This window comes from Gasterosteus aculeatus, chromosome 14 (genome assembly GCF_964276395.1).
Source record: "Gasterosteus aculeatus chromosome 14, fGasAcu3.hap1.1, whole genome shotgun sequence".
NCBI classification, from domain to species: Eukaryota; Metazoa; Chordata; class Actinopteri; order Perciformes; family Gasterosteidae; genus Gasterosteus; species Gasterosteus aculeatus.
This window is the reverse complement of record NC_135702.1, coordinates 6,130,742-6,158,560: the sequence shown is the minus strand read 5'-3', so window position 1 is coordinate 6,158,560 and position 27,819 is coordinate 6,130,742. Positions and strand designations below refer to the sequence as shown.

Here is a 27,819-nt window from a genome sequence, read left to right as displayed (position 1 = left end):
CATTATAGTTAAACATCTGACTAAATTGGTATTTCTAAAGCGCCTCTGAAGAGTGAGAAGTGCTTATTGAAAGAAGACTGACAACAATAAAATAAACAAAAAAGAATAAACATTTGACACACAAAGCGAGAGATTATTCTGTTAGTTACATCAAAAGTTGTGATTGTGGATTTAGTCAAATGTGCAGCTGACAAAGATACATTACATCCATAGGAAAGAAAAAGAGGTTTCATTCAAAGGCTGCTGCAATTTCTTGCTTTTGTCAAAATCCCGAAATGTGATCTTTTCAAGATGTGTTGGATTGGTGGTGGAATTACAACCTGGGTCACCGTATTCTCGCAACTGACCATGGTCGCACCTTCATTACACGCCTCTGCTTTCAGCCGACCCCACAAGACGAGTGACATCACAATGTGAAAGGACAACGATTATTTAGAAGAACACAAAATTAAACAAAAAGTTATAAGGGAACTAAATTAAAGCTACAGCAAGAGACCAAAGAAACAAACAAAAACAATAAAACAATCTGAGAAATATAACATTTGTTAGATGTTAGTCTAAATGCTTGCAACTGGGCTGGCAACCTTTACGCTGAGGAAGGATTTTCTAGATTATGGGAGCAATATGCAGCATATGAAATATTTTTAAAGTCTTTTAGTAGTTTTTTTAATGTCCCCAATGGCTCTAACAGCAGGTTGTGTGACATGAGTGACCTTGCCTTTGTGGTTGTTAACAAACATGCAATTGTCTGGATCTACAAAAAACAAACAGCAATAGCAATGTTTCAGCATTGGATTACCCAAATAAAGTGTGACTGACAATACACGGTGGGGTTTTATATTTCAGTTTGATGACGAAGTGTTAAACACAGTTGCAGTTCTGTTGATGTTTCCCAGCAACATGCAAAACAAGGTTAAATTTTATATCTGGAGAGAAAAACAAATCTTTACACGTGGTCATAAAAAGCGTACAGATTAAACGCTGCCAAAAAGGTATTTTAAGCTTTAATATATCCATTTCTTTTTTTTTCTTTTTTTTCCTGTGGCACAACAGAGAAATTTAGTGGCTTTACAACACGATTCTTATCCAACATGGTATGCCTTCCCTTGTCATCTCCCTTTTCGCTGTGCTCTTATCTAAAAACTGAGAGAATAAAATTAAACCGTAAAAATTTAACATTCTTCTAACGTTTTTTTTTTTTTTTATGTACGTACTTTTGTGAAACAGGTATGAACTTTATGTCTTACTGTATGTCTACCTCAGGGAAGTGTATGGCTTTAAGTTGTCTTGCAAATGTGCCTGAACGATGAATGCTTACATTTTTCTCTTGGTGCTGAAAAGCTCCACAAATCAGCAGTCACAACATGTACATTTTGCAAAGCTGTACAAAATAGCATTGATTGTTAAATCTTCAGACCACAATATTGCACTCACGCACCAGGAGGTTCTGCCTTGTGAAAAACACAGCTTGAATTCAAACACGGGAAGAAGCGCTCCAAATGCAAGATTTTGCTTTGACTGGAGTCCATCTCAAATGACACATTCAATTGACGAACGGCAATAAGCATCAAGCAAAAAAAATAAAAAATGTACACGCACATTTGCACACGCGCACGCACACTTACATTCACCCACATATATATGTATATATATAAACAGCTGGCTTTTGTTATTTGACATGACTACCCATTACTGCCCTGCTGTGTGCCTTATGTGTCAGAACTATAACAGAGTGCCTCCTAACTCACAAAGATTTGCTGTGGGTTTAAAATGTAATAAAGAGTCTATACGTAATGTGTTGAAAACTTACTCACTAGGGCTATTTAATCCTTACAATGCATGAACTTTTTTTTTAAATATTTAACGGTCCATTATGTCTGAAATATGTTGCACATTATCTGAAATAAAAGGAAATCTGGTTCGCCCTTGTGTTATATCATTATTCCTTTAAAAACATTTTTCTCAGTAAACAATGGCAGTTTCAGATGTAACCTTTGATCCCTCAGAGTAAAATCAAGGCCTCTTTCACCAGTACATATATTTTATATTTCATTTTTTTCTCTCTCTTTTTAAGTTCTTTTAGGGAATGAAAGACATGCTGGGACAAATATGGTACAGTCTTTATGGTGGTTCTGTTGATCTTTGTTATCTTATCTGAAATGCTTTTCATCAATGTCTTTTTCCTTTATGTCTTTAAGAATTATGCTTACAAAGTTAATATTACATCAAAAGGCAGAAAAGGTCCAAAAATGAAAAAGAGAAAGACAAATTAAGATCAATTTCCCCTTATAGTTCATTTGTTGGGTGTTCATGTAATTGGGTTCAGCAGAGTTTAGCAGTCAGGTGATCTGATTGTTTTAGAATCTCCGTGCTGTACATGTCCAAGGCGTGATTAACTCGAATCATCTCGCTGTTGTTGAGCTTGAGCCTGTGCTTCAGCATACAAGAGAAGAGGTCCAGCTGGGGTTTGCCAGGCGCAGACGGTGGGGCGAGGCGGTTAATTCGATCCCGAATGTCCAGTAACAGGAGCATAACAGATGAGGATGAGTAGAACTGAGTCCCTTGTGTGTACGACTGGTTGACCTGCTGCACAGCACTGCGGAGCAGGTCTGCATTAAAGCGCAGGCTGTAGCCAAACACTTGGATATCGGATATTTTGATGTAGATCTGCCGCTTGTTTGGGTCTCCGAGATCCACTGGGCCCGTGTCATTGCGCAGGCCGGTTGGGATCTTGGCGCGGCTACGCAGGTAGATGTGCACCGTCTCAAAGAAGGTCTTCCACCGGTTGCCCAGCAGGAGAGTCCAGTTGAAGCACTGAGAGTTCTGCAATCGGACCTTTTCCCAGCGCGGGTAACCGTGTTCTCCGAAGGGCATGCTCCAACCTTCCGAGTGACTACCACTAAATGGGTTGACATAAACAAAGAACATGGGGTCAATGCTGCTATTTCGCATTTGGCAGATCTTCATCGATAGGCCGATTATCATGTGGAGGTAGTCCATGCGGTTTTTGTTACTCTTGAGAGTCAGGGACATGCGCTTCCGCCATCGCGGGTCAAAGAAGGTCTCCAGTCGGATCTCGTTGCTGATGAAAGTGGTGTGAATGTACAGTCGCGAATCCATTTTCTGCAACAAGTATTTGAGTTCCAGGTCCTGAAAGTCCAGATCAGTTTCAAAGCTGATGAACTGTTCACTACGTTCTGAGTCCACATTCTGGGGCTCACAGCGACCACGGTACAACTTATAGCCCTTGTTGCAGGAGCCGCATTGTGAGATGTTTGCCAGGCTGCACATGGCACAGCTGTTGTTGCCACCTATGACGCAGGGGATGGGTCGCTGACACAGGGTGACACCTGTGTGGCACACGCACGTCCTTTGGCTCTCCAGGAAGGTCCCCCAAAACCCGTTCTCATTGCAGTAGAGGAAGGACTGAACCCTGTTGAGCCACTGCATCACAGATCTGCAGGGAAAGGAGAAGGAAAAGAAAGAAAGAAAGATAGTAGAACGGTGGTCAGATGTAAAGGTTAAAGTATTTGATATTAAGTATCTATGCGATACATAATGGCTGACTAGTTCTCTAGACCTTATTCATCTGACAATCAAATTTCAAGACCTAGAACATTGATTAGACAGATATTCCTTTTGGCAATATGTTTGGTTTTAATTGTGTTTTATTATCTAATTGCGTAGTAATGAACTTGAAAGCCTGAAGAATGAAGCACATCATAAAGGGAACTTGTGTGTTTTACCGTACCTCTAGTACGCTTTACCTTCTAAGTTGACTTGGCAGACTGAAATGAAGGGAAACCAGTGAATATAAGATAAAGAACACATGAAATGCGTCGTTAAATCGTTGTCACAAATTTACACATGGAAATCATTTTGGCAGGATGGTCTGGAAATAGAATTATTTCTTCCCTTAAGGGGGAGGAGTTGTGTTATGCCCTTCAGGTGGAAGATTTTACTTGCTATTCTTATCGTAGCTCTCCTTTTCCCCTCGGGCATCTTACCCTGTCATCTTGACAGTACTGGAACTTCTTTTCTGTGTGTAGGAGGTGGGTTCTGAATCCGGATTTTTCGGGGAGGGCTGATCAAGGTTGGCCTGCCATGTTAATGAAACGAAGGCTTAACACTGATGGATGTCAATCCAAGTGAAGTTATGCTACAAGTCGTCCTGTATTTAACGTGTTTAATTCAACAACAATGTGTGCTGCAATGTGTCATGTATAGTTTGGACATGGGGTAGTCATTGAATGACAGGAATTCAATCAATGCAATTCACCATATGGTTAGGATTTGTTAAGTGCAACGCAGTTTTTGTCTATAGTTTTTTTTTAGTTTGGCCTGATATTGTTTGCAACGTCTCTTTTGCCTCGTCCCCTACATTAAGGACGTCTTAATCTCCTCGTGCAGGAACCATATTTGTGATTTTTATACCATTTTCCATTGCCTCCCTACAGTACTGCAGTACGGCTTGGAGTGTCTTTAGAGAGATGAGTGTATCAAGTTAGTTGCCTCCAGCTGTTTTTTTTCTGTCCATTGCAGTATGAATACTAAAGAGCCAGCAAGCAGGGATGTGCCAGAATACTGGTTTTACAACATTAAATGGAGGCATACTGACAAAAAACTGACAATAAACAAGGTATATTACCATCAATACTTTTGACTATGGCTATTCTCAGATGGCGCCCTAAACACGCCACAGTGTTCCTGCTTATGTTAGTAGTTATATCTTGATTTAGTTTTAAGGGTTGTATAATCTAGCTTTATAAAATAAAAATGAATGTCTTGGTATTTGCACTCTGGCTTTCACAAAGGAAATTCACTTCTTCATAATTGTGCACATTATCTTGTACCTCACAAGTTCGCTTTAAATGTGCCCAATTATACTTATCACATAATCTTGGGGGAAAGATTGTCTTCTATATCTCAATTCTAACATGTGTTTCACAATACCAGCACAACCCTAGTAAGCAACAAACCTTTGGAGGAATCTAACCATGTGAAGATATTTGAGTTGCAAAGGTTAGGAAGCTAATGAAATTAGTATTTATAGGTAATTGTAAACTGATTCTGTGAAAAAGAAATTCAAACTATGGTGTGAGACTCAAGGACAACACATGGGGATTAAGGAATTGTGATTTCTATTTAGAAAGATTTGCATTACCTTGCATCAAGTTTTGTGTTCCCTTTCCATTATCTTGCGTAATCTCACACTGCATTTTAAATACCCTGTGATCTAAAGAGAGCTGTGCTATTGTATAGGGTGAGTTTTATTATGATATAGTATCATTTATTATGTAGCGTGAGTATGGCCGGCTGTGCTTTGGTTGCTATGAACATGACTGCGACACAGTTTGTAATAGATGTTACACTAATGCAAGGTTGTATGTGTGCAACTCATTGAAATGGATGTGCTGGCTGAGCTTTGAAGCTGCTGGATTTCCGAACTCAGATCTGTCATGTCTGATATAAGCGCCACACGTTCAAATCCCTGTGGTAACAACCAGAAATGCAGCCGCAATTACAACACAACAACCACCAAAGATTTAGCTGAACACTGTGTACTACAAAACATGCACGTGTCTACTATGACAATGCAAAGTGTCTCACATCTGCTATCCTATCTGGAGTATCTGCAGAGCCATGTCCTGAACTCGCAGGGTGTCATAGCACGCCTCCTGTTGCTTTAAATTAGGAGACATTTTGGAAGCTCAGTTTGAGACGGAGCCTTGATTTATGTCCGGTCACAAAATATACGTTGAATCAAACAAACTGCAAAATGTATTTAAACATGATTAAACTAAAAGTAAAAAAAGCAGTGTCAAGTTAAAATCAATAGAAAGTATTATAAAGCAATTCATCACATGGAGGGAGGTTCATATTTGTAAATATGCTTAAATTGACATGAATAATTAAAGTCAATGCCTGCGTGCAAATTATTTGGCTGGGAGTGAGACTACTTCATATCCGTCACTATTAATCATTTAGACCAAAGACAAACAGCTATCTTCATTCTACTTCAAGCAAGCTGCTATATTCATTACAGGAAATGCAACAGCAAATCCAATATTCATCATGCTTGCAATGAATGCATGACTTTAAGGTGAGATTTACACCTAAAAAAAATATGAAATGGTATTTAAAATGACTTAAAATATAATTTGGATGAGTTTGAGTTGATAACACGTGAAAGTATAATATTTGCAATCAATGACTAACTTTCCCTCACTTTGCATCCATAATTTAATCAAGTTAAAAGCGTAGAAGGGCCGCTTTAATATAAACGCTGTGAGGCAGCATGTATGAATTATGACATAAAATGAAACTAGGAACTGGTTCATTAAGAATCCATCACTGTGCTGTAGTGTCAGTCAATACATTATCGGATGATGTATAGCTCTATTTTTTAACTCTGCTATATATATATATATATATATATATATATATATATATATATATATATATATCATACATAAACTCACTATTTATGGTATATATTAAGCAGCAATAGTACAAACATAACCCCTCAATTATGATAAATTATACAATGCAAACAAACTTGCTTTGGTTAGCTCGGTAGCCAAGAATATGTGATGTATTTTTCTTTTTCTTTCATTTTAGCCTGAATACAAGAGACTGTGAGCCTGTAGCGCCATGGTGCAGCCACAGCCTTCTCAGAAATGATCCAGTTGCTCCATGGCATCTTTGTCTTGCATAGCAGTATGCAGTCCAACCAATAATAGTACCGCACCATTTTCTCACATCCTGGATATTTTGAGTCATGAATGGTCCGATAGATTAAACTCTTTGATCCAACCTACTCTGCCTCTGATTGGATTGATCACGATATCCGTACTCTAACCACTGTCACTCCTCGTGCCTTGACCTAATCGACCCAATCAAAAGCGCCAACGAGTAATAGTCACAGTAGTCATGTCTCCTTCAAAGCAGGATTTCTAATTTAGCCGTCCAACGGAGCGTATGTGTGAGTGTGTGTTGGACGACTTGGAGCTAATCAAAGAAAGAAGACAAATGAGAAATATATTGACAAATATGAAACATTTTTGATGGCCAGTGAATCGGAGCACCCTCGTCACCTGATCGGAATGTAGTGAACCTCAGCAAAGCCTCAAACTCATATATGACATCAAAATAGATATATACCAGTCAGTTAACGGTTAATGGAGTTCACGCAATAAAATTCAAAATCGACCAAAACTGACTGACTGAATCTGCGCCGATCACTCGGGGTTTCCACATGCGTAGCTCGGGCAAATTGTCTCAGCAGCGGAGCCCGGCTGGCGTTAAAACCACAGGACACGTCAATGAACATTATTCTTCCAGAGCCCGTCCCAGTATGCACAGAGTAGCAGGTGGTCGACGCTATCATCCTCCCCATTGTGGGCCTTATGTAGGATCTGGAAAGGGATCTAAATGGCCCATCACAAGGGATCTGGCCTGCTGTCATTTAGAGCCCTGGTGTGTCCAATGGTGCCCGCTGGGGCCAGGCGGGATGTTTTTCACATCATCATCAGCACCCTGTGCGGCTCCACTGACAGGCTGAGGACGTGCTTGAAGGCCTCCCCGAGGTGGTTGGCACACACCTTGAAAAAACACTTGGGCTGATACTCTCTGGGCCTTCAGCTTTACATCAATTAGCTCATCCCCTGATCAGCTGCTGGAAGTTGCCCAGAGGAGGGGTGAATGTTGGAGCCCCTGTTGGTGATGGGGGGGCACTTCTCTCCAAATGGGATCAAAGCTTAATGACACTATATTGACTATAGACATGCATATGGGAAACTGAAAAATATGTATATATTTTAACACAGTTAACTAAGTAAAATTCATTTCATTAGATCTTAACATGAGTTTCAGACCAAGATGCAGCATTGTTTCAGATCCCCCGGCTGAGATATATCCACTATTTAAATAACGCTATTTTGTATATGTAAAGCAATGACAGACAAACACACACACAGACGAAATGAAAACAAATAAGTACTGCATCTGATGCAAACCTGTCTCACACAAGCAAGCAAATAAACACGCTGCTCTTATTTCCAGTGCCATCAGGCACCCTTGATGCATACGCCACAGAAGAAGAGGCGCATATACTGCGGCTCTTTGATAACACTTCAGAACAGACCTGTGCCAACTATGCCACCCCCCCCACACACACACACACGCACATGGGTGTGTATCTTTCCTGTTTGTGACAGTTGACAACCGCTCATTTTCAAAACACTCATACGAATACTTCACATTCCTTTTCCATTTATATAGCAACATCCCCTATACGTTTCATGTGGCAACTGGGAACTTGCGTATATATGCATTCTTTTTGCATAGAGTTGTCTAATATTCGGGACATTCCCAGCATCTGAGGCATGCAGTGCTAACACCATGGCACATCTTGCAGCAGAGCTCTTAAGCTGCAACTGCAGTAGGTGGTGAAAGATGTGTGCAATGACCTATCAAAAGAAAACTCCCACAGCCACATTTTCTTTTTAGACTGCAACGTGAAATACAAGAGTGAGCGAGATGCTTTGGGCATGTGAAAGCCTTAGCAGTAAGTTGCCTTGATGGACAGAAACAACAGAGCCATAAGTTGAAATGTATAATGGATGACATCCTCGCCGTGTATGCTTCAAGGAGCAACAATAAAAATGAAACCTCAACATCATCTCGGAGGAGACATTTCCCTGAAAGATGTCATTACTTTTTCACATCTTCGTATCCTCCCAGACATCCAATAATCAGTGACACAAACAGCACCTTTGCGGAACGTCGCTGATTAAATCCACTACTCATTTCCACCTCGACGTGGAGGTCATATATATCTACCCACCTCTCCCTGGGCATATGGTGGTTGGGGTTGTGGTGACAACGGATGCTGAGGCCAAAGAGCTTGCGGGCGGTGCGTTGGATCTTGAGCCGCTGGATCTCCAGGGAACTCTGCAGGAGCCTGTAGCGAGCCTGAAGGTCCCAGTCGCTGCCCCACAGGAGATGCACGCTGCTGATGGGCAGGAAGTGAGTGGAGGGCAGCCTCTTCAGGAAGGACTTGAACTCATCTGGATGACAGGGGGGGAAGGAGGGGGAGAGCAGATTGCAAAGTGAAGAGAGGTTGTTGAGAGCGAATGTGAAAAAAGGGAAAAAAAAGAGGAATTCATGTTATTTATTTTCTGTCTTAAATGAAGATGCTGGGTTAGATATTTCAGAATAATTCATTTTTGCAAGATTAAATAATCAGATCATTTGAATTAAAAAGGTTAAAGTAATTTATCATTATTCCAAAGCTTTCAAGCAGAAAGACCAGACGTAAGCAGCAGGTAAACTAAACTGATATTTGAACTAAGCTGAAATATTTGCCAAGCAAGCCTCAACATTTCTGATGTTTGTTCAAATTTGTTGAAATAGTAAAATTATCAGTGAACCAACTGTTGCGTCCCCATCCAAACAATAATGGATTTGTTTTAAGCAACAATTATTTGTTCAACCCTAATCCAGCCAGCATCCTGCATGGGTGGAATTACAAACAGCAAACTGTTTTAGACTGGTGACAAAAACCTGGGATCTGCTGTATTTCTTGAGGCTTTGAGACAAAAAACAAAACACATTCTCACTCAATTCACTTTTATCACCTGATGAGAAATAGTTTTTTTACTCTGCTGATTCCTGTTTTGAATCTGATGCGTAACTTGATTAACTGTTACGGTAAACTTAGGCAAAAGTAAACCAAGTAAAAGTTGGTGGTGTCATCAGGAGAGTCAAACATTTCCAGTTCATAAGACAACGACATCAAATGTTATGATTATGTGGGACTTTTGTTAAAGTCTATAGATTTTTAGGATATATTTAATCTCTTTGAGTCAATTGAGGACAATCATATTTTAGAGTGTTGGTCAGTCAGCACCCAGAACTCTCACCACTCTGTTTCATATGTTTGATGCATTTAATTTACTTTTTGATTTCTTTTGTTTTGAAGCATTTACAGAGAATTGAAACCCTAAACTCCGTATACACGATGTACTCCCACACTTTTGCTGATTAACAAAGCCCAAACCAATATGTGCGCACCAGTTTTAATCACTGCCCTCATGTTTCTGCTGTTGCTTCTGATGAATACTGCTTCTCTCCTCCCCAGACAATTGCGAACCCAGCTCTCTAACCCTTGTTTAAAGCACTAAGGGCATTATGATGTGACTCAAACTCAAGCATCAAATACATCAGAGCAGGGAATTCTTTACTTGTTGTGTTAATTAAGAAAATGACTAAGAGAAGCATATTTTCATCTCTGAAGATACATTTATGCTCATAATTAAAACAAAGATAACGATTTCATTCCTAAAATGTCTTCTTAGTAATGTCAACAGGAGAGAAGATAAACAAATTAAAATGATATGGCATGAATCTGAGGAACTGAACAGTATTATTGTGAAGAACAAATAATAGCACAGCTCCTTCACACTGAGTTCTAAAAGCAAAAAAAAAATCCCTGTACTAAACACCTGCGCAGTAACTAGTCACCTCCTACAGACCTGTCCAACACCGTTTAACAGCATTAGAGTTGAGAGCTCTTTTTAAGACCCGGTAGAGAAATGTCAGAACTTCCTCCACTCTCCTCCCAGCCATGTCTAAGCTCTCTTCCTCCCTTTTTCTTCAGAATCACAAGATTCATTCTCCACCCCTTTTTTGAGCTTGCCATATTCCCCCACCCAGTTTTCAGAGATGTCACCTACCTTTCCTTTTTTCTAGAGATTTCCTGAGCAGAAAATGTAATTATCGCTTCATCCTTTCATGCCAGTTCAGCACTTGCCAAGTCCGTCTAGACATGCTTCAAAGCCGTCAGAGATCTCTTCCTTGATACAGCTTCCAAGGAGTCCTTTCCCCTCATATGACCCTTGTCACAAAATGGCACCTTATCTAGAGTTTCAGCTCTAAGAATGTATACTCACTTTACCTGTATGTCATTATATGTAAATTTGTGGGGTCCAGGATATATTTTTTATACTATATTATGATATTCTAATTTCAAGAATCATCGGCAGAAGCTCAGAAAAGGGTATGCAACTAAACTTGTGCATATATTTCTATAGCTAGTTGTCTGAGGATCAAATGTATTCCACATTTTATAAAATTATTGTGTACATGTCCAGCCAACGTAATCCCTTTTTGGATAGGTGCACAACGCACAATTGGAGCAATGTTGCTGCTGTATATTGGGAAGCTTGTGATATAATTTGCCATCAACCAAATCATCTATTTTCCAACCTTTAAAGAGGCAACTAACAGGGCTAGAAAAAGGTTATCCCAAGAGGAAATTATATTTTGCAGAGGAGGTGGTGGACATAATTGCAATGAGAAAACATAATCAAACCAATGACAAAGACATACTTTTGCACACTCTGCAAGAGTTATTGATTCCTTAATGTCTTCTACAGTATGAAATACATTTTTTTGTGTTTAACAGTGATATATTTATTGGTGCATTCTGTGTACTTTCATCTGCCTCTTCCTGCACTCAGTGGCCTCCATGACTCACATTAACTTTCTTCTGTGGTACATAAATATATTTATCTGTTTCTGGCAGCTTTTATTGGGACACTTTTATATCATATTAATAATAGATAGACATGGTGACTTGCAATGTAACAGCTGGGAACTAGCTGTGCTTTCACCCCCACTGTGTCCAGTATTTTAAGCACCCACCTTTGTCTTCAATAAAAATAGGCAACTTCGTACCAGGCAGAATATTACTTTTCATGACCTTCAAAAGTTGTATTTTTGTGGTGATTCATTCTTTATACAAATAACACAAATTGTGATTATTATATTTGCCAAAAGAATTATTATTATGTGTGCACGCGTCCGTCCGCCCATGAATAAATAATGGTGCACCTGCGCATTGTGCACGGCTAATCTTCAAAATATTTTCTTTTTCAAGGAACTCTTGTGCTAGCGGTGAATCACACTTTCTCTCAAAAACAATTTGTATTGCCTGTTTCATACTGCTATTGACAGCCTGCCCCCACCCACACACACACACACACTTCTTTTAACTGGCCTCTGGCCTGTAGGAGGCTGTGAGTGATCACACAGCTGAGTGCATTTCCAGAACTCCAGCAGCTACTCTGTGGGCCAGAGACACAGTGGAGGGAACCCATAGCCGGCATGTCAATAGGGAAAACAGCTTGCTCACTTGTATTGTCCAGGACAGCGGCTGAGGCTGAACAATAAAACAGACAACAGAACGAAACACAAAGCTGACTGCATCCCCGCTGCTCAGCCGCTTCTCAGAGACCACAGACAGTTATTCGGTGGCTTCTCCGTTGTGTTTCCACCTCACGTTCACATGTGTATTAAAGTTAAAACTAGACATCATGTCTAAATAATAAATAAATCGGTTCGTTGCAAGGAGGCCCGTCTATGTTCTTTCATCTGTTGCCCGTATTGGTTACCGTTAAGGAAAGAACGCTGGGATGGGAAATCAATGTTTACCATTGGTCTGAGGCAGGAAGCGAGTCCTTGGTGTCAAAACAAACAGAGACGTATTGTCCGTTCGTCCATGAACTACAAGCCCTCCAAAGCACTATGAACGTTTCACCCTACTTTCGACAGTCAACATAAGAGAACATACTGTTCTACCAATCATGTAGATCTGGCAGTGAATAACTGCCAAAATACGAAATCGTTTTTTGAATGATCTTTGATCGACAAGAGATTATGAGATTACCTTAATTGCCTGTGTGCCCATTAATATGCTCTTCGGATTTAAATTTGTCAAGAATTATTCCCTTGCAAAATGGCTACATAGCTTTAGCATAAATGCAATAATGCATTTATTCAATATCATCCTAACTGCCATGATGGGTGGAATCTTACCAGAGTTTTCAAAGTCTTTATAAGAGGATACCCAGGACTCAGACATCCCCAACAGAGTGTTCTCCATGATCTGGATGTCGGTGATGGGACAGTTGCATTGTGGGTAGTCGTCGGCACACTGACAGATGCACTGGTTGTTGCTGCACACATATTCTCCCTCGGCGTTGCACATGATGTAGCTCAGGGCCGACTGCACGAATTTCTCCTGCAGGTAATCTGGGAAAATGACCTGAAGACCTGAAACGAGATAAGTGGGTGGATCAAGTCCAACAGAGTGTGGGAGACAGAGAAAATTGACATTACAGTTGTCTTTCAATCTTTCTTGTGTTGAAAATCGTTGAATGTCCAGCCGTCATGCTTTTTATAACACAAAATTGCTTCAAACATATATACATATATTACAACTCATTAATAACAAAATCAATTTGCAACGGAACATGAATCTCTTTTTTTAAAATCATTTTTCTATAAAATGTACTGTGTTTAGAGTAAGAAGAGACATGGAAAAATTAGTCAGTTATTAAATCGACAGACGACATCTACACGGTTCAATACGCAGACATACTAAACACATATGTGATATAAAAGTTGTGGAAAAAACAGTTAAATGGATGGCTGCCCCTGCAGGATTGCTTTGTGTCAAAAGCTCATTTCTTTTTTGAAAGGCTGAGAGGCTCAAAAGCTCGACTGTGTTCAACTTGAGCTGCCCGTTCTGTGGCTGATCACTCAGGATGTGACAACGTATGGAAATGATTGATTGCGGTTTTCTGTGTTGATTTATTAAGCACAGGTTTTCACTTGGGAGGAATTTTCATTACATGCATTACTGTCTTCAACAAGTATTTCCTTTTTTTGTGGATGGTTTACACACCCCAATTTTGCATTATTCACCTCATTATGCGCTAATAGAAACATTTGTTTTGATCTAGAGGTCAATTTTGGGCTGAAGCTGAAAGCACCTCTTTGCTCTGAACATGGGCACGGTATTCATCCTCACCCTGGGTATCTCATAAAATAGAAGTGAGGATCAGCAAACAGTGAAGGCTTTCTCTGTAGTCCATCGCGGGGGGGGGGGGACCCATAGCTCCATGAGCCACTGGATTGGAAAAGGGCTAAATCGATTTTTTTTTCTTTTTGTAGGGCACAGCATTATGTTGAGGCAATATTTCCTTAATAGGTTTTATTCCAGCACAAACAGTGCTTCAAGCTGAAAACATGCAACCAGGAACGAAAACATAACATGTTATTGAATGATAAATAATGTTTTTTTCCCCTGACGTATTATTTTCACTTTTAGGTAGAGATAGGAATCTATTTAAGCAATATATCTGAAATGAAAGGGAGAAAGACCCCTGTACATATGAATCATTGTGTGTGTGTGGGGGGGGGGGATGTTGTCATAGCATTGAATCATATTTCTTACTGTGCATATGCGTGTGCATTTTGTATTTTTACTCACAACATACGCTAAACTGTAAACAGTGTGTAATTTAGAAGCACGCAAAGCTCTTAATAAATTGTGTCTGACATGAAGGACAATTTCCACATTCTATGTCATTGTAAAACCCCTTTGAAAAAAAACCCATTGCTGTTTGAATTGTCATCTTCATCCTTGTTAATTCTATAAACTATTTATTGATGCTAATTGTTTGATCATATTTATCAGGCGCGACGTTCTCGCTAGTGTTGTTTTCACCTTTTAAGTGTTTATATTTTGACAGGGCCGGAATTGTGCAAAAAATATATTCATGAAACATTACGAGTGGAAGTAGTAGGATCGCAAATGGGGGTGGAAAAGCTCCCCCACACATGCACACACACTTTAAGCCCCCTGGTCCAATTTGGTGTCGTGGCTGGTTTGATTTCATTCCCAAATGGTTATTTAGATTTTTCATACAATCATGTTCTCAGTTCAACCATATTCAACTATTTTATATTTTACACAACCTGTTCCTCTGTACCTCTACCTCTTTTTGGATTTCAGTAGGTTCCCTCTTCCTCTACAGAACCTCGTCAGAAGGACAGCCCATCAGTAATGAAGGGAACAGAAGGAAGGAGGGATGGAGGGATGGGGGGGCCAAAGGGGGATGATGGATCATATCTGACCACAAAAGAGTTGGGTTGCACAGGGATATTTTTCCATCAGGGCTGTCTGCGGCCCCTGGATCCAATATTCATTTAGCTTGATGTATTCCTGGGCCTGAAACTTTAATGTGATTTGTGGGAGAATCCAGATGGGAAGTTCACGGATCAACGCTGCTTACTGACAGTGCCGGTGCCAGCGGCCGGGTGCACAATAACAACGAGTGCTTCAACCCTCCCTTTTTCACCGATGATGTCTGACCATACGGCAGCACACTACCCCGCCCCCCTTCCTCCCCACACACACACACACACACACACGTTTCTTCTCATATCACGGTGTGGGTACCGATTGCAGAGGGAATTGTTGGGGATGCTGAGATTCAGTGCAGCACCGTCAGTCTTGCGATCTAATGTTTTTCACTTTCTTTTCCCCTCAATGTTTCTGTTCCTCCTCTTTCCATGCCGCTTTCCTTCCACCTCGTGCTCGGTCCGTGTAAACATCTCTTCTGTCTTACTTCATTACACTCACTCCTACTCCCGCCACACTCATGCACATGCCCCTTGACTTGTCCCCTATCATCCTTTGGCTTCCATTCACTCCATCAATCACTGTCCTCATTCCTGTTTCTTCACCTCTCTGGCTCTCCTCTACGCTCTCTCCCACCGAGCATGTGTTCAAGTACTGAAAATTTGATGTCTTGTCCTCCCACTCCAGTGGAGAAATGATGTCATGCAATGAAAGCACATCAATCAACATTTGTTAGTGCAGTGCGGAATGAGTAAGAGAATTGGAGCCCTCGGGCCAGAAATGAAATGAGAAACTAATCAGAGAAAAACATTTATCTTTGTGACTTTCCTGGCTTTGTTATTTTGGAGCAATAGCACATTGATGAATGATTGGTCAATGAAGATTTGATATACGCGTTTATATGGCAGCTTTTTGTTGAGGAAAACACAGGATCTTGGAGCAAGGAGTTACACCTACCATCATTGAAAAGGTACTGATGAAACAAATGCATATTGGAATTCCCTGGCAGCCATTTGATAACCTCTAACTTCATGCTCTGTCAGTGCACATAATTCCCTGCAACCAGTATGCCTGGGTAGCTCTAAATAAATAGCACCTCAAAATGGCAGTTAATCTCAGTGCATACATAACAGGCTTATATATTTCCTACACGTACGTTGGAGAATGTTGGCCACCGCACATTCCATGAATGCAAAAAACGGACACTCTGCAACTGTGACTTTGCCTTTTCATTGCGCCTCTGTCGGGAGTGCTCTCTTTTTTACTGGGTGATATATAGTGGAGGCCGCAACTGAGGCTTGTAACTGCCTTGGCAAGCAGTTGGCTGCTTATTGCAATGCCACGCTCCACCTCATAAGTTTCACTTTCATTAAAGATTAATTGACCATTGTGTGACCGCAATTTCGCAAAATAATCATTACTTAATCCACTAGTGCAATAAAGTGCATTACTTGAATGGCGCATTAAATTACCATTGGAAGTTATTGTTGCAGCCATGATACGAAAGCAAAGACCTCTGAACTGGAAGATTGCCTCTTTCTCTGCACTTCTGCCCAGTCCGCCCTGCTGATCCCTAGATACTTAGAAAATGGAAGGGGCACGTAGCCTTAAGATTTGCTGTGTTGGCCCATTTCACAAGAGAGGTGTTCTACCACCACTATAACATAAAGGTGCAGCTATTATCCACTTTTCATTTTTACTCTACATAAAGCAGTGTGTGTGTTTGGGCCTGACAGGGATCACATATTTCACTGGAGCTACTCTTAGCTCTCAGATTATGCTGGAATTTCTTAAAGTTCTGAATGAGGTGTACTTAGCATTCAAACGGATAATGTGTGTCTGTGCTGAGCAGATTATCGTAGATTACCATAAATGTTCTGGAAGGCAGTGTGGCCTGGCCTGGGTTTTTTGACGATTTTGTTTTAAGTATTTGTCCGTGAGAATAATTGCTGAGGACAATTTGATCAATATTCCCATCTAAAATATGTCCAAAGTGCACAATAAATGTTTTTGCAGAGTTCTTTAATTGGACATTTATATTTAAGCATGCATATAATTAAAACGGCAAAACAGAAGTATCAAATCCCATTTTCTGGACATATTAACATACAAGTGCTTGCATATGCATATGTGGTACAAGCTGTATCTGTGTGGAACAGGAAAACTTGAAGAACACAATGCTTTTCCCCACAATACCTCTATATGACGTTGGCTTTGAAGTAACTCACTTATTCACATTGTTAACAGAAAAAGCACCAAGGATGGAGGTTCAGTAATCACATTAAAAGCATGAATTACAAAGAAAAAGGGCCTTGGCATTCAATGCTTGCTGCTACAGCCTCTTCAAAATAGGGACTTGCTGAAATTGCACATTGAAGCGGTTGCTGGTTTAAGGAGGGCAGGAAGTCTGGAGAGGTAGATGAGCTCTTCACAGTGCCCAGTTATTGCTAGTTGCTGCTGCACACAAGACACGGGGACACAACTTTTTTTTGTGTGTGAATAATGGCCTTGTGATATTGCAATTTAAATGTAATCATGTAAATTTAGTTTTGAAGGAATGAAAATACTCAAACATTTTCTGTTTTTGTTGGTTGCTCTTGGCTGGTAGTGCACTACAGTTCAAGCTGTTCCGCACGTACTACCGTGTGTCCCCGCGCAGCAGTATCAGTAGAGCCTCGGCTGGTGAGATATACTTGTGTCACACTATTAAATGCACACGCACGCGCACACGGAAACCGGTACACGTATAAGCACAAAACACACTCCTGCACAACTCGCATGTTTTACATGAACCCCGGAGAAGGGAAGCGTATGAGAAGCTCTGACATCCCATTTCTGCTACAAAAGACACAACTGTCCTCAAAGTGTCAAGACGTGGTGTCTAAACGTCTTGGATCAAAAGCCCAGATTCAACACAGAAATTACTTCAAGCATCTCTAAATACAGAAATGTTAATCTAGTTGTATTTGGAGCGATATATTTGCCATACACTTTGTAGGAACTGTTGGATGGTAACCCAATATTGAGAGCTTTTGTAGTTTATCTATCATGTTAGTTATTAGAGCTATATAACTGAACGTGTGAATCAAAAGTAAGCAGGCATTCAATGTAAAACAGGTAATTAAAGACGTAAGAAGTATTATATAGACATGAGATTTGTTACCAGAAGTATTATGCAGTTTGCTACTGCAGAATGCGGGATCATCCGTGGACCAACACAGGGTTACCTACGATCGACGTAATGTGCTACACAACATGTTTGGAAACACGGTTCCACACTGCGAGGGCCCTCTTCTTAAAAGAAAAAGAAGAATAAAGTAAAGAAACCACCAATCAATTGATGAAACAGAGTCTGTCAGAGAGAAGAAAAAAAAAACTGAGTGGAAAAGAGAAAAATGCTGAAATGGCAATCTCACGCCGGCAAGACTGAGCGGAAGAGGAGATTTATGGTATGCTGGCTAAAGTTGAAACTCACTCCTGATTGACCACTTCCAATTGAAAGCTGACCTCCAGGTCAACATGGGAAGATTTCATCGGATACTGTTTTTTTTTTTGTTGTTTTTTCTGGAATGTTAGAGGGAAGTGGAAAAACATGTCCAGCTATCCATCTTGATGGATATGATCAGTTCTCCGGGGGGAAAATGACACATGCTTTCATCAAGGAGATGGCTGCCTTTGTTTCATTGGCCTGTCCACGAGGTGGGTCACTACCTCAGACCAGTACTGTGACATGAGGTGAAGCACGAGTTAACCCTGATTTCTATGTCCAAACAACTCGGTGGGGGTTATCGCCATGGAAGGAAGATTCAGAGAGAAAAAGATCGAGGATCAGATTGGGTTTTGTGTCCTGGTTTAGACAAAGATGGAGAGGATGGAAGAGAGAAACTGAGCAAATGATGAAAAGAACGAAGACTTTTCTTTGGTAAATGATTCTCTAATAACCAAGGACGTTGTGTTTACTAATATACTTTAGTATCTGAATCGTTAAATATTTTTCTAACAAGTCTGTCGTCACAAACAACTTAATTGATCGGCATTTTTGTTTGTCTGTCTTCCCAGCAATGTTTGCAGCGCTTTCACTTGAAAGGAGGGACAAGCATCGACCAACAGAGCAATGAGTATCTAATTCATCACTCTCTGCACGACTCGCCTACAGGGTCAGTTTAATTTATTTTCACTTCACCGCTTTGAAAACTGTTGGCTCAGGCTATCCTAACGTATTCATTCATTGCGAGATAGGCTCGTGGCTCCTCAACGATTGGCTGTTGAGGTAAATTGAAGAAAAATAAAAGAGAGACAGCATGTACTGGTGATTGAAAGAAGCAAATGACTGCTTTTGTTTTGGGTGCTAATTTAATGGCAGCCATGTTGGAGTTGATTGGGTCCTTAGGTAATGGCTGGGGGAGGTTCCAGGGCTTTTGTTTTGCCTGGTCAATATATGTTAACGTTTTTTTTTTTTATCCACAGTGTGGGTTTTCTTTATTCATCTTGCCTTTCCGATTTCACAGATGCAATTCCAGTTTTCTGCCCAATGCACTAAAAATCAGCTGCTATTTTGGTATTCAAATGAGATAATCAATGGTAAATACCAACAGATAGAATAAATTAGGGTATGTTGAGAAAATAATAAGGCAACTACTTTCTCCCTACCACGTAAACATACTGTATAATACAAGTCCACATAACAATGACCATCCACATAATTTGTCGACGACATGCTAATATCGTCTTTAATTTTATTCTCACAACTCATCATGTGACTTGCAGGTCTGAGTGGAGAAAGAAAGCGATTATCCCGCTAAAACCAATGGGGACACCAGTGAATTCAAATCCCAGTTGTATTACAAAGTGGGATTTTTTCATCGCGATAGGATAGAAGAAAAAAGGGCTCTTAAAAATTTCTTAACTTTATTATTCTGATAAATCACATTCACGGCTTTGCTTTCTAGGTACACGATGGCTTCGACCCTGCCGATGATTTCTAATGAAGTGAAACAGGTTCATTACATCATGTTTAGCAACATACATTTGACGGAGAAAGACAGTTTCCTCTTGCATGCTCACAAATAGTCTAATAAAATACTCTATCATGACATGAAATGTAATACTGAAAAAATTCAGTTATTTTTGGGAGTCTCTCCAGGAAAAACTTGGCCACATCTGAACTCGGACTGTTCTAAAACAAATTCCACTAAAGAAATTTGCTCGAAAAGCAGTAGAAGTGTTTGGTTACCGGCTTTTATTTAATTTTCTTTTAAACGTTTCCTAAAAAAAGTTTTGCAGTTGTGCCTGAAGTTAGATAAAGTCCTGGAGGTTTGGAGCCAAATAAATACAAATGGCAATGAAAACGACATGACGAAAGGTTTAATTAGAAGAACGAAATGGAGCGGGTTTTCTATTACTGCATCCTGGCTGTAACTCACATGGCTCTGCATACTAATATGAAACCCCTTGTTTATTTCAAAACTGGTAGAACTAGCTAGAATAAGGTTTTTGGGAGTTTATCCATTTCCCCAAAAAATGAAGAAAAAAAGATAAAGCAACGTGATGGACATGGAAGAAAAAAAAGAATGATTTTTGAAAGAATAACTGGAGAATAAGCTGAGAAGATGTGGACATGGCTCATCAGAAATGGCTTCACCCGGGTAGGGGATCACCCACACACCATTCTGAAATTTCAACAGAGGGAAAAGGAGACGTGCCTAACGTCTGCAATTACACCCTCGATAAGTAGATTTCAAAAGGTGTAATCCCAATCTCTCTGTCCTCTCATTGGCAGTGATTTAGACGATCTGAAAAGGACATCCTTTCCCGCGTACAGTGCAGAAAAGCCGCATTGATGCAGAGGTCACATGAACTCACCATAAAAACATGAAAAATGGATAATTAGTAATCAATAAGAATAGTAATTAATTCATAATTAGTTTTTTGTGATGTCTTTTCCCAAAATTAATTTATAAGCACCAAAGTGTCTTAGACACAGTGACTTAGTGTCAAGTATCATCAGTCAGATGACACTTCACTCTTGTTTATTATTACTCACAGCCAAGTGTGTTGGAACTACATTGGTTGATCGCTAATTTTTGTTGTTGTTTGTTTTGTTGTTTTGTTAGTGAATACTTTTGTTAGGATTAACTTGATTAAGTGGCCAGAGGCCTTCTCCAGTTTGAGTGCTTACTGCAGAAGCAACTGGCTAAAAGTTGGAGTTCTTATGATGTGTTATTTTCCCTGTGCTGATAAAAGAGGAAAGTCGGAATTCAAATCTTTTTGATCAGGTTTATAAGAAGAAGCATTTTCTACTTTTTGCAACATAAGGTTTGGTTAAATACACTTGAGCAAAGACGACAGAGATACATTTTCATAGCTCAGTGAATTCTGGTTATTCCAGGCTCCCTGAATCAGCATTTTTCATTCTCAGAAAAAAAAAAACTAGAAATCTTCTGGGTGACATATTATCTGTCCTGTTGAAACCGCGTGATTCCAACACGTCAACATTTCATGACCGAAAGAAAAAGCATTTACATATCCACAATGTAAATAAATAAAGATTAATAAGTAAACATAATGAAAAAGCCGAAGACGAAAGACATTCAAATAAGGCAGTGATCCAAAATAAAACAAATACATACATGAATGCGTCGCCATTAAAATAGTATACATGAATCTAAATTTCAAAGGCAGGCATGGCTCGTATTTTCCACATTGTGATTTTATTATCTCATTCCTAAGACATGTGGACATATGGATGTTGGAAGCCTGAATAAGCTTCCTCAGGACTCTCTCTGCTGGCATGCTGAGTGCACACATTGTGTGCACCCTTTCTGTTTCTGTACATCTGTCAGAAATGTTAGTGTAAGAATTAAAAGGGGTAAGTTCCTCTCCTCCTTCCGTAGATGTCCACCTGTGAACCATTACCTCACAAGAATAGGTGTGCGCTTAAACAAACAGATGGTTGAGCACTGTGGAGTCACGCCACACAAGTTCCATTTGGTTTATTTGAAGACGTTAAAAGAAAAAAACTACAGAAGTCACATTTCCTAGACGCATCTGCATTCGGCTGAGTGATTTCTTTCCAGGGTAAAATTATATTTGAACTGAATGGTGCATGTTGTGCATATTTTGCCACTGCCCGTGGTCTTTGATCTTCTACACTGGCCAGCTTTGGCTCTTCCTCGCAGTCTAAATGCCAAAAGTTAGCATTTAAGCTAATTGTCTGGTAAAAGGTCAATAGGCATTTCAAAATGAGACACATGGTGGGTGTTTATTAAATGTGATGGAAGCTGCTGGTGTTTAAAAGAGCAGTCCCGGGCCCAGCCAATGTCTTGCTCCTTAAGGGATAGTTAGTGAAGTCCATTTATGGCGTGTTGTCACAGACGTGGACAATGCTGTCTGAGCTATTCTTTTTCTCTTGGCAGTGACTGTAAAGACCACGTCAAGGGAGACGGTAAATCTGTCAGGGAATACAACGGTTTTGTATCAAGAAAAAGGCAATGAAGGTCCACAAGTTGTTCCAAATGGCTCAACTATTAATTTGATGCATTATTCTAAGGGCACCCAGATGAAAGGCAAAAAAAATGCATGCTTTTGACAATTATCACCATAAGTCTAAATACCCTAGTTTCTAGCACATGCAGCTAATAAGAAATAGCACGTTTATAATGTGTACAGATGGAGTGAAGATGTCTCTGCTCAGAGCATCTGCCACACCACTCTACACCGTACATGCGGTCAAGCTACAAAAAAAACAGTTTACGTACATTTAAAGTAGCTTACAATGATGGCGTGAGAAAATTATTAAAGAGACCCTAAGGGAGTGATGCTCGTGAAATGTTGCAGGAGTCAACACACAACTGTCTTAACAAATCTCATGTCTATATTTATTTTCCGGCTTAGTGACTCTAACAATGAAATCTTTTTTTTTTATTTTTTTAAACACATTAGGCTCCATGTTGCACGCTAGCAGTCCCAGCTGTGGAGCATGTGGTCCAGCTGTCTCTTTATTTTTATTTATACATACGTATATGTATTTCTTTGATATTTCACTCCTTTTAAAATGATTTGTTAAACAATACGTCCACAACACCAATGTTTTATAACTGAGCGCTTAGAAAAGCCTGATATTAAAAGTCCTAATGTTGTTGGATGCCCACAGTACTGATAGACATGATAAAGTAGAGACCAGCTCAGTGTGTCACTGCCATCTGCTTGTGTTTGTTATAAAACCCAGATGACCAGAATAATATGTGATATTGCAATCTCCAGTAGACGGAAAAATAAGATTATTTTGAAGCTGACTGAGTTGAATAGGAGCAATAACAAACCCCACGACATGTGACTCAACGCAGACGTTTAACCTTTACAAATTCTTTATACATGCACTTGATACGAGGGGAATATTTTGTTCACTGGGGGGGATGAAATAAGACTAATGTTACACTTGAACTCGTTCGTGTCAGATTAAAAACTATGGGGTGAACGACACGATTGGATCTCATTCTAAATGTATTTGACAGCACACGATTAAACTGAAACATCTCCGTTAACTGTGCGCCTCTCAATAAGCTGTGTGAAGAGCACTGTGATTGTTAAAGAAGTTACACCATCAGTTGTCTTTCTAATTAAAGGCAAAAAAACACTAATTGCTCTAAAGAGAACGTTCTCGTGAACTCTCAACAGCGACCGTCACACTTTGCCCACACACAAAATACAAAAACACACAGTAATATATATTTTCCTAAAGAAAAACTCTAAGCCGGAAACCAATCGGAGGGAGAAAGGATCTTTTCCCGGGCTGTCATTTATCAATTGGGTGTCAAAACAGTCTTCAAAGCACCGTGTGTGACAATAAAGCTTTTCCCAAAACCTATAGAGTCCTTTTGAGTAAGTGGCAGCGGAATGACTTAAAAGTGTTTCTTTGACAAACCACTTAGTTCTGTGATTTTTGGAGGACGAGTAATGATCCCTTCGGAGAGAGGAAACGGCGGCAGAGGGATGATAAAATAAGCGTCTGTGATTCTCAGACTGTTTTTAATAACCTGCGTAAACTCTAATAAATCAAAGAAACAATCACGCTATTCAAAAACACTTGACCTCAGTTATACAGGCTTTCATCATTCCTTTTCCCCAAGGTGACTGTCAGTGCGGGTATTTTGGTCTTTTATGCTAATTATTAGTTATATCAAGGTTTAAGACACAACTATTTTTACTCAAAAAGTCCACTGACGTTTTTGGCGATTGAATCGCTTCATTTTATGAATTGAAAACATTCTTGAGATACATTCCGATGAACTGAAAATATCAGAGTTTCACCTTCACGAAAGAGTGCTGGTTCCCGAGCTCATGTCTCAATGCTTTGCACAGTTCATGCAGTTGTTTTGTATTTAGGATGGACTTTGAACACTGCTTTAAGAGAGATGCAGCAAATATCTATAACCTTAGATAGTCGTATTGCAGTAGAGAGGATCGAAGAACAAATCTAATCCAGAACCAATAAAAAAAAAGATGCATTAACATCCGTTGTGTTGAAGGCCAGAGTATTTTATATGAGACCATAGATGTCCCTGAGCTTTACAGGATAAAATGAAGTTGACCGTGACACCCTTTACGTCCAGCATCACTGGGCAGCACGTGGAGGACATTCATATGCTGGGATTGTTTACCTTGCAGATGAATCTTGCTCTCAGGGCTCTGGAGAAGGATTGAGCTGACGGAGTCCAGATTGTCGTAGCTGCTGCATCCCAGCGGGCCCGTCCGAGTCTCCGTCACCTGCAACAGAATGGAGACTAAAATGACGCGACGACCATTTGGAGCTGACGATGGCTCTCGCTCTTTGAGAGTCAGACCTCTGCATTGCAGGTTATAGTGCTTAGAAGTGGACGCGTTTTCCTCTCTCAGTCCTCTCGCTAGTATGTGCTACACGTTAAGACAACATATCCAAGATCCCCCCCCCCCTCTTCCTCCACCCAATCTGAGTCATTAACAATGTCAGGCAGTAGTAGGATGTTAAGATCTGCTTGTCACTGCTGCCGGTGGATGATTCCACATGTGTTAATTGCACCGAGTTCACACAATATTGCTGCAGCCCACTGACAACGAAATATTGCGCAGTGACAGAATGTCCTGCTACAGGCTTTCACACATGTAACAGCCTTCCTAATAACAGCAGTCTTTCCCACTGTTACACAACTCATACTTAAAAGGTGCAGTGTGTAGCATTAAATAGAAGAACCTTCCCGAGTAGTGTTCATGTATTTGCGCCAGCCAAATGAGTTTATTAGTTTAACTACATGATCGTCGCACGGACAAAGTTGTATAAGTAATTCTTAGGGACGCTTTAAAAAAAAACTTTTTATTTGTTAAAGAGGAATATCCTATTTCTCCTTCCATGTCCTTGTTCTGTTCCAAACAACATCCCTGAGACTATAGCAGTGGTTGTTTTTCCCCATCTGGAGACCTCTGTGGGGAAAAAAAAACAATTATGCTATTCAGTTATGAAGAGGCTGCCTTAAAACATACAGCCCCCGCATTTGAGACTTTGAAGAGATTGCGGTTGAAAAGAAACAAAATAAATGCCTCTTCCTTTCAGTGGGATCTTCATGGTAGCTCCTAATTGTACTTTTACAAGGTTCCAAAAGGCCTAAAAAGATCAGCAAATGAGATGAAGCAAGATACTTGATGAAATTTTACAAAACACCTCAAGTGTTGTTGCTTTTTTCTTTTCCTTTTAGGTCTTTGTTGAGCACAAAAATGAAAAGTGAAATGCCAATGTTAAGTAGTAGATCTGCAATTTGAACAGGCCAGAAGACATTAATGATTCAGCACAGAAATGAATGTTGTGTCTATAATAGTAAGAAGAAGATTTTTGACTAGTGGCGCATGAGCTAACGAGTGTGTGATCAGCATGAGTCTGCTGCAAATGCTGAAAGTCTCAGCAGAGAGAAATGTAGAATTAGATATACATCAAATCATTAGACGGCTTGCATGCAGTTGGAGGGCGTTAACAGGGGCCGCCGACGATGATTTTACTTGATTACTTATTTCCTTAATGTGGGCCATTAAGCTCTCAGTACATCAGATACTTGTACTTAAGGACTAAATTGGGTTCTTGAGTAAAGGATTCAGGTGACAAAAACATCACTTGGTCAGGTAAACAAAAATGTCCGAGTTGAGTAAGATGTTCGCCTCCGGTGGCCTCAGCAACGTGTGCATCCTGCACAAGTGTGTACGTGTGTGTGCATGTTTGTGTTAGTGTGAATGACGACGTGAAACCATTTTTCCTGTCTTTAATGTTGTTACCGTACCAGATGGTGGGTTGACAAGCAGGAAATTAGACAGATGTATATCTTACCCTTGGCATCGGGGCTGTTGGGGGGGGGGGATATCAAATCATGGGGACGTTACAATCTTAGTTTCAAGAATAAATTCAGGTGATTTTCCTCACACTTTTCCTCAGTCTGTAACATGACTGCTGTATGTACTGTGTGATATCATTTCCATTTCAGTGGTAGTATCAGTATATGACAGCGGCGCTGTTGCATTGGAGTGGCATTTAATGAAAGTAATACATTCAATACGGAGTGAAGATCACATCTGTCATTAGTATAAAAAAAATACTAGGTACCAGTGTTAATTTCATCGCCGAAAATTATGACGGAAATTTTTCGTTAACGAACCTTTTTTACATGACTAAAACGAGACTGAGACTAATAAAAATTAAATCTATTCTAACTTTCGTTAACGAGACGAACATGTTGGTGGTTGACGAAGTCACAATACTTTTCCCCCCTAAATTGCAGTTTTAGACAAGTTGTAGATTAAATGTGACTAAAACTAATTACATTTTGGTCTAGTTTTCGTCGACTAAAACTAGACAAAACTAAGAAGGATTAAAATGACTAAATGTGACTAAAACTAATATGCATTTTTCGTCTAAAGACTAAGACTAAATCAAAAATAGCTGCCAAAATTAACACTGCTAGGTACTAAAGTACCACAATTCTTTAAAGTTAAGCCATTTTGGTTTCAATAAAATACCTTATAAGCACAAACAGGTATATGAAAAAGATCTTTTTTGACATTAATGATTATTACACTGTATTTTTCACTGGATACACTCTCCATGTTGCCTACTATGTGGATTTCCAGCCAAGCAATGGGCTTTGCAAGGCACTGCACGGCCTTGCATAAAGTGCAGATTGATTACAGCGCTAGACTTGCCAATCACACTCAACCATCTTGATGGCTGCTGACGGGGCCCTTTTCCCTTCCGTTTTTGTTTGTGCTTATCTTCAAATGAATTACTTTCCTTCCAAAGATTGTGTTGCATGATCCATGGGGACGGAGACAAGTGACTATCTGTCCTCTGACACCGTCGGACATTTTCCCAGGTGGCAAAGCAGGCGTCCTCACGACCTGCAACATCGGTTGCGCACAAATCACGCACTGAAACGAATGTGCATGAAAACGAGTGCAGCTTACCACAGCCAGTTTACCATACGGTCATTTTCTTTCTCCAAGAATTTTTATTCCAAGTCGGGAGCAGTCGTCCCCGGCTTTGTGGATTAGAGATTGACCCTTGTAATCTGAATGACTTTAGGAGGGCAGTATGCAGCGCTTGTTCGGTTCTTTCTTTTCCTTCATTCCAGCACGCGCCATAAGAGTGCCGCGCACCAGATTATGAAAATGGAGTATAACGCAATAAAAATACAAGGAGCAATCAAAGGGACTGAAGTGGGCCGAGGGGGATTTAGAGGATTTGGATTATTAAACAGAACATAACAGTGGACTCCCAGTGGGGCCAAAACTGTATCACAGCCCTCAGTCAG

General features: G+C 40.1%; 1 protein-coding gene across 1 annotated transcript in view; it reads right to left on the bottom strand.

Moving 5' to 3' along the window:
• Nucleotides 1-822: 822 nt before the first annotated feature.
• brinp1 (bone morphogenetic protein/retinoic acid inducible neural-specific 1) overlaps nucleotides 823-27,819 on the bottom strand; it is an 85,645-nt gene continuing 58,648 nt past the window's right edge. The window contains exons 5-8 of the mRNA XM_040197620.2: nucleotides 24,655-24,760; nucleotides 12,883-13,119; nucleotides 8,849-9,071; nucleotides 823-3,457 (exon numbers count right to left, since the gene is read on the bottom strand). Of these exons, the coding sequence (XP_040053554.2) occupies nucleotides 2,323-3,457; nucleotides 8,849-9,071; nucleotides 12,883-13,119; nucleotides 24,655-24,760 (1,701 nt within the window). The 3' untranslated portion in view covers nucleotides 823-2,322. The remainder of the gene's footprint in view (nucleotides 3,458-8,848; nucleotides 9,072-12,882; nucleotides 13,120-24,654; nucleotides 24,761-27,819) is intronic.